The following is a 14193-nucleotide window of genomic DNA, read 5'->3' on the forward strand; positions in this document are numbered from 1 at the left end:
TGGCTTCCGAGCGTCACTCGGTGAAGTTCCCGGCGCGTGACAGCCGTGCGTTCCACCCTTCCCCCAATGCTGTCTTACTGCGCACGCGCGACCCGTTCTCAGCCCCCCCGCCCCCCACGCGCGCGTGCGCGCCCGCGCAGCTCACACTTCGGCGGAGGGCGCGCGCCCTGGAAAATTCCGCTCCTAGGCTAGCTCCGCCCTGCGCGCTTCTACCCTCACCCTCACTCTTCGCTCTCAGTTCCCATCCCAGTAGTCTTTGCGTGGACAAAATGGCGGCTCCTATGCCACGGGGTTTGGCTTGCGTTTCCAGGGTTTTGGGCTGGTGGTCTCGGCAGGTGGGTAGGAACGGGGCGGTTAGGACTCACAGGACTGGAGCAAGAGGACAGCGTGAGTCGAGAGGGGTCTAGTCGCTTTGCAGTTTTTCTTAGTGAGCTTGGCCGATACAGCTCAGGCCTAGACTGGGGTGAGTTTGAGGTAGACGGGACCTAGCTACTGAGGTTAGTGGCTGAGTAGTGAGAACCTGAGGGGGGCCTTGGTGGCGTGCGATTTCGAGGGGATTGAGTTTCTCAGTCCCCTGAGTTTGGCCTGAGCCGGCCTTTCAGGCGAATGTTGAAGGGGGAGCGAAGTAATGGCTTGGAAGGTGGGCTCGGTTCTCCTTGATTCTTATGAATATGGTCCTAATTGAACAATAGCTACAGAGAAACTGTCACTGAGCAAACCTCGTGATCAAAGAGAAAAGATCTCCCGGCCTTTAAAGAACTTATTGGTCAGTTGGGAAGCAGAAGGCGAGAATCATCAAGTTTACAGTGAGGCTCTCCGTAGATGAGTAGAATGTAATCCGGTTAAATGTGGAAAGGTGACAAGAGGATTTTGCTTATGCATGAATAATAGCATTCCGTTTATTTCAGTATCCGGTTGATGTTTAAGTTCCCTTACTAAACTGAAAGTTCTTTGAAAGCAGAAAACTTGCTTTAATCAACTTTGCATCCCTAGGGGTTAGCATAGTCCTGCTTTATAGAAAGTTTCGTAGAAGACCTTAAGTAAATGTTGAGTAATGTTAAGTGGCCTACTGTTTTCTAATAAGAGGCACCCCTAAGTGTTTAGGTAGTATTGCATTTTCCTTCTGATACATGGCTTTGTAATTGTTCCTCAGTCTTTCTTTGAATGTTTTCTTTTTTTAGGGCTTTACTTAGAGCTTATTCAAGATAGATTTTTACCCCCAGGTTTTCTGTATTTAATCTTTTCCTTACCTTCCAGCCAGCCCTGGTGGCTCATTCTGCAGTTGTAATTCCAGTGAGAACTAAAAAACGTTTTACACCCCCTACTTTTGAACCCAAATACAAAACAGAAAAGGAGTTTATAGAATATGCCCGGAAAGCAGGATTGGTCATTCCTCCAGAACGTATGGAACGTCCTATACATCTAGCCTGTACAGGTGAGGTGTGGTATTTCTGGGACCCTGATCCAATGCTCTTCTGTTAGTCATCTTCTTCGAAGTAAAATGACTAGACTATGATTGACAGCATTTAATTAACTACGAAATCAGTTCAGCCTCAATAATGGTTGACTTTATTTATCTTTTATTTTTTATTTATTTCTCCCCCCCCCCCCCAGTTGTCTTCTATCCTTATTAGCGGCACCAGGAATCTGTTTCTTTTTGTTGCATCATCTTGTGTCAGCTCTCCGTGTGTGTGGTGCCATTCTTGGGCAGGCTGAACTTTCTTTCGCGCTGGGTGGCTCTTCTTACAGGGTGCGGTCCTTGCGCGTGGGGCTCCCCTATGCGGGGGACACCCGTGCGTGGCAGGGCTCTCCTTGCGTGCATCAGCACTGCGCGTGGGCCAGCTCCACACGGGTCAAGGAGGTCCGGGGTTTGAACCATGGACTTCCCATGTGGTATGTGGACGCCCTGTTCATTGCGCCAAGTCCGCTTCCCATAACTGACTTTATGTATATTGTATTTCATGAGGTCGTCTTTGATTTTATTTACACATTATTCCTAGAAGGTAAGGATGAAATCTCCCCATTTTGTGGAAATGGAAACTGAGGTTCTGAGAGAAGACTTAAATTAGTTCCATATTTCTTGTGTAACATGTTTCCCTGTAAATCCAAGTTTGTTTCATTACTCTCTATATCCAGGATCCCTCCCAATATTATATGACCTCAGGATGTCTTTTTCTCTGTCTTTCCAAACTTTTCTACATTTTCTCCTTCTCTTATTATAGTTGGTATTTTTGACACCTATATTCCTCCTGAGGGTGATGCTCGCCTGTCATCTCTTTCAAAGGAAGGACTGCAACAGAGAACGGAGCGTTTGAAGAAGAATGTGGCATCACAATTGTCGTAGGTATATGGGACAACTGAGAGTTAGTAGAATAATAGGTTTCTTGTTGCTTCTTTATGTCTTAGAGAGGCCTTCTTAGGTTAATTGGGTTGGGTGTAACTTCCTAGTTAACTTGACAGTATTGCTCTTTTTCTATAATAGAGTCTGTATTTAATGTAGAGGAATATGGACAGTTTGATTCATAGCATCTCAGCCCTTATTGGTAATTTTTGTCACACCAGTTAGGGAGTTAACTTTAGAATTTGTAGGATCTCTTCATGATCACATATTTTAAAATAATAATAAACGAGCACATTTATTTGAGTAGTTATCTTAGAGTTTAAACTTCAGAGGGTAGAGAAGCTAGGAAGAATCAAGAAGACAGACCTGTTCTAGGGAGCCAAACTGGACCTTAGTTAAGGAGCATAAGCTTGAACTTTCTTTTTAGTGTCTTTTAGGTGAAGGGACAAATACTCTTTGTCAGTCTAGCTCTGGCTGTATCTAAATCATAGGTTCTTCAAGAGTTGTGTATAGGTTATGTGCACAAGTAATACTGAGTCAGTGCTAACTCTTCATGTGGCCATATTTATTTCTCTAAATACATTTTTCATCATGTCACCTTCCCTGCTTCAAACTCTTTTGTGGCTCCTTGTTCTTCACTGGCACTGAAGGCTTCTCGTAATCTGCCCCTTAATCCCTTTTTCTCACCCTAAACTTCAGCATTTCCAAATTAATTGTAAGTACTTTACCGTGTGCGCCTTTGCATATCCTTTTCTTTGCCTGTTAATTCCAAATAATTTCTCAAGACTTCGGAGCGGTTGTGGTTCAAGCAGGTGAGCACCTGCTTCCCACATGGGCAGTCCCGGATTCGGACCCCAGTGCCTCCCAAAAAACAAACAAACAAACAACTCGGGAGCCATTGTGGCTCAGTGGTTGAATCTTGGCTTCCCACATACAAGGTCCAGGGTTCAATCCCCAGCCCCAGTACCTTAAAAAAAAAAAAAAAAAAAGATCCAGTTCAAGTATCATGTCCACTTTTAAGCCTTCCCTGATTCCTTTTGGAGGTGCCTTTACTTTAATTGTAACTGTATACTCACTACTTGTAATAATTCTGCAGTGCAGCGATTTCCTTTCATGCATTTCCTTCTGGACTGAGTTTTCTGATGATCGGGTCCACAGTGGTGAACAAAATACATGTGGCTTTACCATCAGGTAATCATCTAAGAGAGAAAATCAGTCATTAAATACTGGTTGCACACAAATAATTACATGTATGGAAAAGTCTAGGTACTATGGGAGCATAAAACAGGGAAACATGACTTGGTTTGAGAGGTCATGGAAGGTGCCCTAAGAAAATGACATTTAAAGCTGGGACCTAAAGAGTGCTTTGGAATTGACCGGGTGGAGGGATATAGTGAGGAAGAACATTCTAGGGACATAGGACAGTATAAAGGGGAGGCTCTAAAGTGGAAAGAACATGGCAAATTGAAGGATCTGAAAAAAGCCAGTGTGTTTGGAGAAATGATGGGGAGAGAGGAATCAGATGAGGCTATAGAAATAGGCAGAGCCTTGCTAAGGAACTTCTCACCCTAACTTTATCCAAAAGCTAATGGAAAACTACAGTTTAAATGAAGGAAGTGACTTGATGAGGTTTGCTTTTGCAAAACTTACTCTGGCTGCAGTGTGGAGAGTGGATTGGGGTGGAAAGGAGTCAAGGATATGGGGGAGCCAGTTAGGAGTCTATGGCAGTAGTTTAGGGAAAAGATGTATGGTCATGTATACGATGGGGAGAAGTAGGTAGGTTTTTAAAATGTAATATGGTTGTATTTAATTGTATCAGTTATACAGATACATGGTATAAAAATCAAATAGTTATATAGAGCTTTTTACAAAGTAGTCCTCTCCCCACTGTTTCTCCTCTCCTCCACTGTCTACTTTTCTGCTTCCTAGAGCCACTTACTTTCAACTCTTAACTGATTATTTTGGTATTTTCTTATGTGAACTAAAATAGCAGACTTATATTGCTACTAATTGAGTTTTCATTTTAGGCACTTTATTGACTTTTTACTTCGGAAAATGAGGATTTACTACCTCATGTCTTCACATATGCACATTTTCTGTTACCTGATTTATTTGTTTTTAAACAGCTTTCATCCTTTTTAAAAACAACAACAAAACTTTCTTGAGATATAATTCACCTACTATACAATTTGCCCATTTAGCATATACAATTCAGTAGTTTTAAATATATTTGTTGATTTGCATAGCCATCTCCATAATAAATTATAAGACAAGAGTATCCCTATATCTCTTAGCTGTCAACCTGCAATCCACCTCGTTCTACCACCTCCCCTCCCCACTCCCCTCCAATCCTAGAGAACATTTACCAGGTTGAACATTTCATGTAACGTGGTCCTTTGTGACTGGCTTTCTTTCATTTAGCGTGTTTTCAAGGTTCATCCATATTGTAGCATATATCAGTACTTCATTTCTCCCCTCTGCCTTGTGGCTTTTTTGCTTGCTGTCTGCTCTCTGTGTCCATTCACTGTGCGTCCTTCTGTGTCTGTATTTACTTATTTTTATTTATTCCCGCCCCCCTTGCAACTTGCTTGTTTTCTGCCCTGTGTGTCCATTCGCTACACACTCTTCTGTATTTTTGTTTGTCTCCCTTTTCTGTTGCGTTGCCTTGCTGAGTCAGCTCTCCGTGGCCCTTGCGAGCTGGAAGGCACTCCACTGTGCTTTGCGGGCCGAGCGGCACTCAGCAGTGCTTGCAGGCAAGCCTGCCTTCACAAGGATGCCCCGGGACATGAATCCAGGGCCTCCCATATGGTAGATAGGAGCCCACATTGATTGAGCTGATTGAGCCACAGCTGCTTCCTTTCATTTCTTTTCATTACCAACTAAATATTACAGTGTACTACAAATCCATCAGTTGAGAGACATTTGGTTTGCTTTTACTTATTAGCTTTTATGAATAATGCTGCTGTGAACATCATGTGCACATTTTTGCATAGACATGTTTTCATTTCTTTTGGGTGTATGTCAGGAATGGAATTGCTGGGTCATATGGTAACTTCATGTTTAACTTTTTGGGGAACTGCCAGACTGTTTTCCAAAGAATGCCTATACCATTTTAACATTCCCGCCAGCAGTGAGATCTGCCTCTACTGTAACTATAATATTCCTTTTGCTTCTCCTTTGTGTTGTATTCCTTATTTCCTGTATCCCATGTCTTTCTCTTTCATGATTTATATTCCCTTGTTTAAGTGGAACATTCCCTGGCAGTTTCCTAACAAAGGGTGCATGGTAGGTGAATGAGATTTTGAGAGTCTAAAAAAATTTTTTTTTACTCTCCCACTTGATTTATAATTGTACCAGGTATAGAATTCTGTTTTAGAAATCATTTTTTCCTCACTTAAAAGTGTTACTCCATTGTCTTTCTAGCTTCCAGTGTCGCTAGTTAGAAGCTCAGTGTCATTCTGACTCTTGACACTTTGTATGAAAGCTAATTTTTCTTAATGCTTGTAGGCTATTTCCTTTGACCCCAGAATTCTGAAATTTCACTATGAAGAGCTGTGGTCTTTACTTAGAATAGCTGATTTAAGAGACTATTAGAAGGTTGAATTTATAGGGCTTGATACTTTCAAAAAAGAATTGTTGAATAACTAGATAGACATTAATGGAGGTTAACAAACACTATGAGTTTTGGAAATTGTATGAAGTCTCATTCAGAAATGATTCTCATACTTAATTTTACAGAATCCGGAAGATAAAAGAATATGATGCTAATTTTAAAACAAAGGACTTTCCTGAAAAAGCTAAAGATATCTTCATTGAAGCTCACCTTTGTCTGAACAAGTAAGTGGACTTCCTGTCTCCTTATCTTGTTCCATTGTTACCAGCAGCTATTTTTCTAGGTCTTGCATAGAATTTTCTTTTCTTTTTCCCCACGTAAGAGTACTAGAGTGAGAGAAGTTTCTCTAGGAAATAATTAGTGAGTGAAACTGTCTTTGCTTCTCTCCCTTCAGGAAGTTTTCCCTATTTAATCTGTTGCAACCCCACCACCAAATATTGGGACTCACCTGGAATGGCTCCTGTTTTCACCAAACCTGATCGTTTAATTAATTAATTAATTTTTAAAATTTTTAATTATTTTTTAAGATTTATTTATTCCCCTACCTCCCCTCATTGTCTGCTCTCTGTGTCCATTCGCTGTGCGTTCTTCTGTGTTTGCTTGTCTTCTCTTTAGGCAGTACCGGAAACCAACCCTGGGATCTCCTGGAGTGGGAGAGAGGTGCTCTATTTCTGGCACCACCTCAGCTCCCTGGTCACCTGTGCCTCTTATTGTCTCTCCTCTGTCTCTTTTTTTTTTCTTTAGATTTTTAAGAAATATTTCTTTCTCTCCCTGCCCCTCCCCCAGTTGTCTGCTCTCTGTGTCCATTTGCTGTGTGTTCTTCTGTGTCTGCTTGTATTCTTGTCAGTGGCACTGGGAATCTGTTTATCTTTTTGTTGTATCATCTTGCTGCGTCAGCTCTCTGTGTGCGCAGCGCCACTCCTGGGCAGGCTGCGCTTTTTTTGCACGGGGCGGCTCTCCTTATGGGGCATACTCCTTGCGCATGGGGCTCCCCTACGTGGGGCACACCCCTGTGTGGCACGGCACTCCTTGCGCACATCACCACTGTGCGTGGACCAGCTCACCACATGGGTGAGGAGGCCTTGGGTTTGAACCCTAGACCTCCCATGTGGTAGGTGGATGCTCTATCAGTTGAGCCAGATCCACTTCCCTGTGTCTCTTTTTGTTGTGTCATCTTGCTCCGCCAGCTGCTCTGGCCAACTTGCTGCATGGGCCAGCACTCTGCTTGGACTAGCTCACTGTGCAGGCCAGCACTGTGTGTGGGCCAGCTCTCTGCCTGAGCCAGCTCGACATGTGGGCCAGCTTGCCTTCACCAGTAGGCCCCTGGAATCCAACCCTGGATCTCCCATATGGTAGATGGGAGCCCAATCACTTGAGTCATATCTGCTTTCCCTTTTAATTTATTTTCTGCTCACCCATATTCAAGTTATTAACTCCATGATATTATACAGTATATTTAGTTCATAATAGTAGTCATACAGTATTTGTCCTTTTGCATCTGGCTTGCTTCACTCAATATAATGTCCTCCACTTTCACCCATGTTGTCATATGCTTTACGCCTTCATTTCTTCTTCTTTTTTTTTTAAGATTTATTTATTTCTACCCACCTCCCCCAGAGGTTTTTTTTGGTGTGCTTTCTGTCTGCTTTCTTTGTCCATTCACTGTTGTTCTGTGTCTGCTTGTCTTTTCTTTAGGTGGCACCAGGAACAGATCGTGGGACCTTCCAGAATGGGAGAGAGGTGCTCAATTTCTTGTGCCACTTCAGCTCCCTGGTCTGCTCCATCTTATTGTCTCTCCTCTGTGTCTTTTTTGTTGTGTCATTTTGCTATGCCAGCTTTCTGTGTGGGCCAGTATTCCACTTGGGCCAGCTCGCCATGCAGGCCAGCTTGCCTTCACCAGGAGGCCAGGGAATCGAACCCTGGACCTCCTTTATGGTAGACGGGAGCCCAGTCACTTGAGCCACATCCGCTTCCCTTTATTTCTTCTTAAGCTGCTTAATATTTCATCCTGTGACTATACCAGTTCGTTTATCCATTTATCAGTGGATGGATACCTGGGTTGTTTCCACCTTTTAGCAGTCGTGAATAATGCCACTGTGAACATTGGTGTGCAGATGTCTATTCGTGTCACTGGTCTCAGTTCTTCTGGATATATACCCAATAGTGGTGTTGCTGGGTCACGTGAGAAGTCTCTATTTAACTTCTTTAGGAACTGCCAAACAGTCCTCCACAGTGATTGTGCTATTATACTTGCCACCAACATCCTCTCTAACACTTGTAGTTCTCTGTCTTTTTAATAGTTGCCTTTATAATAGGTGTGAAATGAATTTCATTGTAGCTTTGATTTGCATTTCCCTAATTGCTAGTGATGTTGAACATTTCTTTCATGTGTTTTTTGCCATTTGTATTTCTTCTGTTGAAAAATATCTGTTCAAGTCTTTTAACTGTTTTAATCAGGTCATTTGTTTTTTTATTTGTGAGTTGTAGCATCTCTTTATATATCATGGATATAAACCTTTATCAGATATATGATTTCCAAATATTTTCTCCCATTGAGTCGGCTGCCTTTTCACTCTTTTGACCAAGTCCTTTGAGGTGCAAAATTGTTAAATTTTGAAGAGGTCCCATTTACCTATTTTACCTTTTGTTGTTCATGCATTGGGTATAAGGCCCAAGAAACCACCACCTACCACAGGATCTTTAAGATGTTTCCCTACATTTTCTTCTAGTATATTTATTTATTTATTTATTTATCATGTAAAAAGTTATTTTATTTTTATTTTACAAGTAACTAATTAATTTAAACTGAAAAATGATGACATAAAAGTTTACAGCACTAATCATAACTTCCATGTTTCAACAGATTTAAATTTAAATTTAAATGGGCTAATGTAGAGATATTTTCTCTTTCCCAGTTTATGATAGCGTATTTTCTCCCACAGCCATCATATATATTTTTAAGTACATTATAGAAATCAGATTCCTTAAACTATTTAAGAAAATAAAAAATAAGTTAATTCAGATGCACATATTCAGAAAAAGAGTACGTGACTTAAAAGTCAAAAGTCAATACAGCATCCTTTTCGTTCCCGATCTCCATATTGGGTAGGTTCTGGGCCCCTGAGTCCACCCTTTTTTTTGGTAACAGGATTAATATCATCTGGAAATTTTTCCAGTGGTTCTTTCTCTAAACACTCTGGTACATTATAAAAACGACTTTCTGGTAACTTTGGCTTCTTAAGGGATTGTTTAGCAGATTCAGACTTTCCGTCTTGAGACGAACTCGTTTTCCTCAAAGAGTGGCACAGAAGGGGTGATTTTGCAGCTCTCCACGCTGTGGACCAAATACAGCTAAGCAGCACGGCAAGGGACAAAGCAGCTATGTCTCTGGCTCCGCAGCTTCCTCTACTATATTTATAATCTTGGCTTTTATATTTAGGTCTTTGATCCATTTAGAGTTAGTTCTTGTATAGAGAGTGAGATAGGATAGGGTCCTCTTTCATTCTTGGGTTATGAATATCCAGTTCTCCCAGCACCATTTGTTTTTTTTTTTGTTGTTGTTGTTACTTTAGAGTTTTCAGATAAAAGTGCATTTCTTAAAAGATGTTTCAATATTCAGTTTCATTTGGCAAGGGATAACAGTGAACTCTCAATGACTCATTAAAGGTTTTATTATGGATCAGATAGATTCTCACTCCCACAAGCCAGTCCTAAAGAACCAGAAAATATTAACTTTATTAGTGTAGGTCCACCTGCTTCCGACATTGTATAAAGCATTACATGAATGAAACTGAAGGCATCCTTAGTTCCCACCTATTAGTACAGTTAATTGAGAACTGAATAGGTACTTCTGTGAAATTCCAACTGAAATCGATTAAAAGACCTATAAAACAAACATTTTGTAAGATAAAACTAAGTTATTTTAGAGTATATAAAGTAATGGGATAAAAATAGGTTAATAAATGACTAATTTAGCTTCTATAAAGTCTTTCTCTAGTACATATTGGTCAAGTCTATCCACAGGAGGTAGAGTGTTAATACAGGTTAAATGCAATTATTAAAGTCACCGAAAACAGAAAGTAAACACCCCATCCTCAAGCAATTTATTTCACAGGTTTGTAGGTGATCATATACCTTGTGAAGTAACTGGTGTGGAAAACCAATTAGTGTCAGATACCTTTCTGTCAGACCATCAAGACCCCTTAATATCCATGACAAATGTCACTACAGCTTGAGAGTTTAAGAAGTGGGGTAAAAAAATGTACCTGAAAAGTACTGGAATCTCCTGTTTTGTATGTATTTCAGCAATGGAAAAAGACATAAATGGACTCAAACCCTTTTTATAAAATAAAATATAAATAGTAACAACATAAATAAAGGAATGTTATCAAGATCCCTGTGCCCCCAGCTAGAAGCTAAGAACCTAATCAACTATGTGTCGTTTATGAGAACAAAACTATCCTCTATGACAGACGTTAGCTAGCTTTTTCTGCAAAAGTCCAAAAAGCAAATATTTTAGGCTTTGTAGGCCATTGTCAGAACTACTCAGCTGTCAGCACAAAAGCAGCCATAGACAATACATGAATAAATAAGCATGGCTGTGTTCCAATAAAACTTTGTTTACAGACACTGAAATATGAATTTCACATATTTTCATATGTCACAAAATATTCTTTTGACTTTTCATTAAAAAAAAAAAAAGGCAAACACCATTCTTAGCTAATGGACCATATAAAAACAGGAGGTAGGCTGTAGTCTAACAAACTCCACTCTGTACTAGGCAAGACTGCCATCCTTCAATTTCTATAATAAAAAAATGATTATGCTCTTAACCCCATTTTCTTTAAGAAAATTCCTATTCTATAAACATAAAAATTCTTTAAACACTTGTTAATTATCAGCTGTAACACTATATTCAATATTCAGTTATACTCTTATTTTGGAAGTAAACTTCCTAGTTATAGGTAGTTTATCTAAGAGACCAAGTTGCCTTTTATTGGAAATTTATTAATGTACAGCTTCTGTGTTGAAATATTACAGCATATAAACATGCCATCAGATCAGCTTAGTTTTAGCCACAATTATAAATTAGTACACTGTGCCTAAACATAATATTCTCTCTGCTACAAGTATAAAAGTTTATGTAGGTTCTTTTCTTCCTTCTAATATAAACCATTGAAAATACTGCCTCCAATTGATAGTCTTGGGTAGAGGGATGGATTATTTCTAATTATAATGATACATTTCAGGGAAGAAAGTATTTACTGATTGGTACTTCATGTTTGGTTTTAATTCTTTGGAAAAGGAAAGACTTAATACATAAAGGGAAAATAAATAGTTAAGACCACAACATACAGTATAACATACTATTTCAAGAATTGAGTAACTTCTCATAATTCTGTTAGACTACACTCCCCAAATGACACAGATTTCAAAGCACAATAAACAAAGCCTGATAAATTATAATAAACATCATTTGGGCCATCAAAAATTCTAAAACCCTATTTGTTTTACAGATAAAGCAATCAATACATCTTGATTAAACAATTTAAAAAGTTATCTTTTGGCTACATTTTCTAATGTGTTCTGGATGAGGGCAGTTCTTACAGAGAACTTAAATATGTGAAGGAAATCTAAATGACGCACTCATCTTAACAGAATGCCAAGAAAAATTCATTTTCAGAGAATCAAATTACTCAATCCTGTCTTTCAAATTTCTCCATTTTACAATACATACAGGAATGTTCAACCATGTAACATAACAGCAAATTAAGTCACCACAGACGTTATCCGTAAAATTACAGGACACATCTATCTGATATGCCAGATCTGTTAAGGCGCATCTCTCAGATATGATTTGTTTATCATGGCACTGCTGACTTTACTGCTGAATTTACTCCTGAACTGTTTTCAAGAATCGAGTCTGCTTTCAATACTTTTAAAAATAATATAATGAAGTCTCATAATAGAAGGCAAGATTAAGGGAGTAAATATCTCTAAAACTTGAAATTTTACATTTATATTACCCCAAAAAAAAACCCCCAAAAACCCCAGAACATGCTCTATACATATTCATGGGGGAAAAGACACACTTTGTCTAATCTGATTAACAAGGTTGTTTATAACATGAAACTCTTAACTCTATTTTTTTTTTAAGATTTATTTATTTCTCTCCCCTTCCCCCCCCCACCCCGTTTGTCTGTTCTCTGTGTCTATTTGCTGTGTCGTCTTTGTCCGCTTCTGTTGTTGTCAGCGGCACGGGAATCTGTGTTTCTTTTTGTTGTGTCAGCTTGTTGTGTCAGCTCTCTGTGTGTGCAGCGTCATTCCTGGGCGGGCTGCACTTTCTTTTGCGCTGGGCGGCTCTTCTTATGGGGCGCACTTCTTGTGCGTGGGGTTTCCCCTACGCGGGGGACACCCCTGCGTGGCAGGGCACTCCTTGCGTGCATCAGCAGTGCTCATGGGCCAGCTCCATGAGCCTGGGGTTTGAACCGCGGACCCCCTACGCGGTAGATGGACACCCTAACCTCAAGGAGGCCTGGGGTCAAGGAGGCCTGGGGTTTGAACCGCGGACCCCTTATGCGGTAGACGGACACCCTAACCACTGGGCCAAGTCCGCCACCAGCTCTGATTATTAAAAATACAAAACTACCTTCCACATTTTAAAAAGGTTCCATAAAGAGCAAACTTCTGCCCTTAACAAGTTTTAAAAATAAAATTTGAAGTATTTAAATCTTCTTGAGTTATTAAAACCGAAGTCACAGCTTTAAGTCTCAGCCTTAGCAACTACAAGTGCAGTCTACTTGTAGAAACCAGCCACTCTACTACCTGGAAACTTGTGGAAATGCAGACTCTCAGGACCCATCTTATCTACTGAATCAGCATTTTTACAAGCACATCAAAGTTTGAGAAATACTGTTGGAAGTGAAACCATCGCTCTTAATGTCTGCATACAAAGTACAAAACCTTTGTAATGGCTTAGGGATAAAATGAATATTGTTCTGTGGTAGTGAGCAAACATCCTTCTCCCTCCCACCCAAGTCTTGGCCTACAAATGCCATTTTATGGCCTCCTTTGCCAACCTAACAAATCACATCCCTGAAAACCAATTATGAAGAATATGAGACTTTTCTAATTGACACACAAAGTCAAAGTTGGAAGGAATGGCATTAAGGGAAAATGTGGTCCCTTTAACTCATTTAACCCTTTCTCTCTGCAACAAAGCTAATACTCTTAAATAGCATTTATCTTTAATTATCTCATTCTTTTATTGTGAGAATAATTAAAAACAAGTGAGATATAATCCAAGTTTCCTGACATTTTTAGGATTTTTAAATATTTGACAGAGAATCCCTATTTTCAAGCTATGTAGAAAAAAATCCATGGATAATATCAGGAACTACCATGTTTTTAATGTTTGATTGCATTTTCCATAACATTATTATTTAACCAAACTTTTCTTTTACTATGTGGAATAAATTAAGCAGTGCTCCATACCATTCAACAAGGACTTTCAAACTTTTTCAAGTGGCAGAACAACTTTAAAAAATAAGGCTTACTGAAATACTGAATATTTAAATCTACTATGAAATTCAAAATAGTTCACAGATATTAAAAACCACTGTATTCATGCATCCCACTAGATTTTTAATGCATAAAACATATTTTAGTGTTTTCAATATTTGTGATTAGAAAAGAGGAAAAATTTATTCCATTTTAATAGTAAAACAACAAATTGGAGATGATCAAGGAATATTAATGCTTTCTTATGCTCAAAAGGCAGTCAAGAAAATTTTGAAGAAAACTTTAAGGCAAGAATACTGAAAACAGGGAGCTTCAAATATACTCTTAAAACAATGAAAAAAGATTTAGCAATCTAGTTTTTCTCCACCAAATAATATTCTTAAATACAACCTTGTCAAACCAATATTTTAAAGGAATATCTATGTGTGTATCAAATTTAAACTTAAGTACAGGGTAATTATTTTGGTCACATTTTCAGTTCAAGAACTAAATTCTACTGGCAAATAGTTTAGTTCATATGACCATTAAGACGTAATTACAATACTACTAGCTAGTTTTTTTTGTTTTTTTTTTAAAGATTTATTTATTTATTTAATTTCCCCCCCTCCCCTGGTTGTCTGTTCTTGGTGTCTATTTGCTGCATCTTGTTTCTTTGTCCGCTTCTGCGGCTTGTTTCTTTGTCCGCTTCTGTTGTCGTCAGCGGCACTGGAAGTGTGGG

The 14193-nt window shown here is 39.3% G+C and overlaps 1 protein-coding gene across 1 annotated transcript in view; it reads left to right on the top strand.

Moving 5' to 3' along the window:
* The first annotated feature begins 227 nt into the window (after positions 1–227).
* The window catches only part of MRPL45 (mitochondrial ribosomal protein L45), a 31733-nt gene continuing 17767 nt past the window's right edge, over positions 228–14193 (top strand). The window contains exons 1-4 of the mRNA XM_004457839.5: positions 228–335; positions 1258–1435; positions 2223–2340; positions 6080–6178. Coding sequence (XP_004457896.1) covers positions 270–335; positions 1258–1435; positions 2223–2340; positions 6080–6178 — 461 coding nt within the window. The 5' untranslated portion in view covers positions 228–269. The remainder of the gene's footprint in view (positions 336–1257; positions 1436–2222; positions 2341–6079; positions 6179–14193) is intronic.

Source organism: Dasypus novemcinctus, chromosome 21 (assembly GCF_030445035.2).
Source record: "Dasypus novemcinctus isolate mDasNov1 chromosome 21, mDasNov1.1.hap2, whole genome shotgun sequence".
Classification (NCBI taxonomy): domain Eukaryota; kingdom Metazoa; phylum Chordata; class Mammalia; order Cingulata; family Dasypodidae; genus Dasypus; species Dasypus novemcinctus.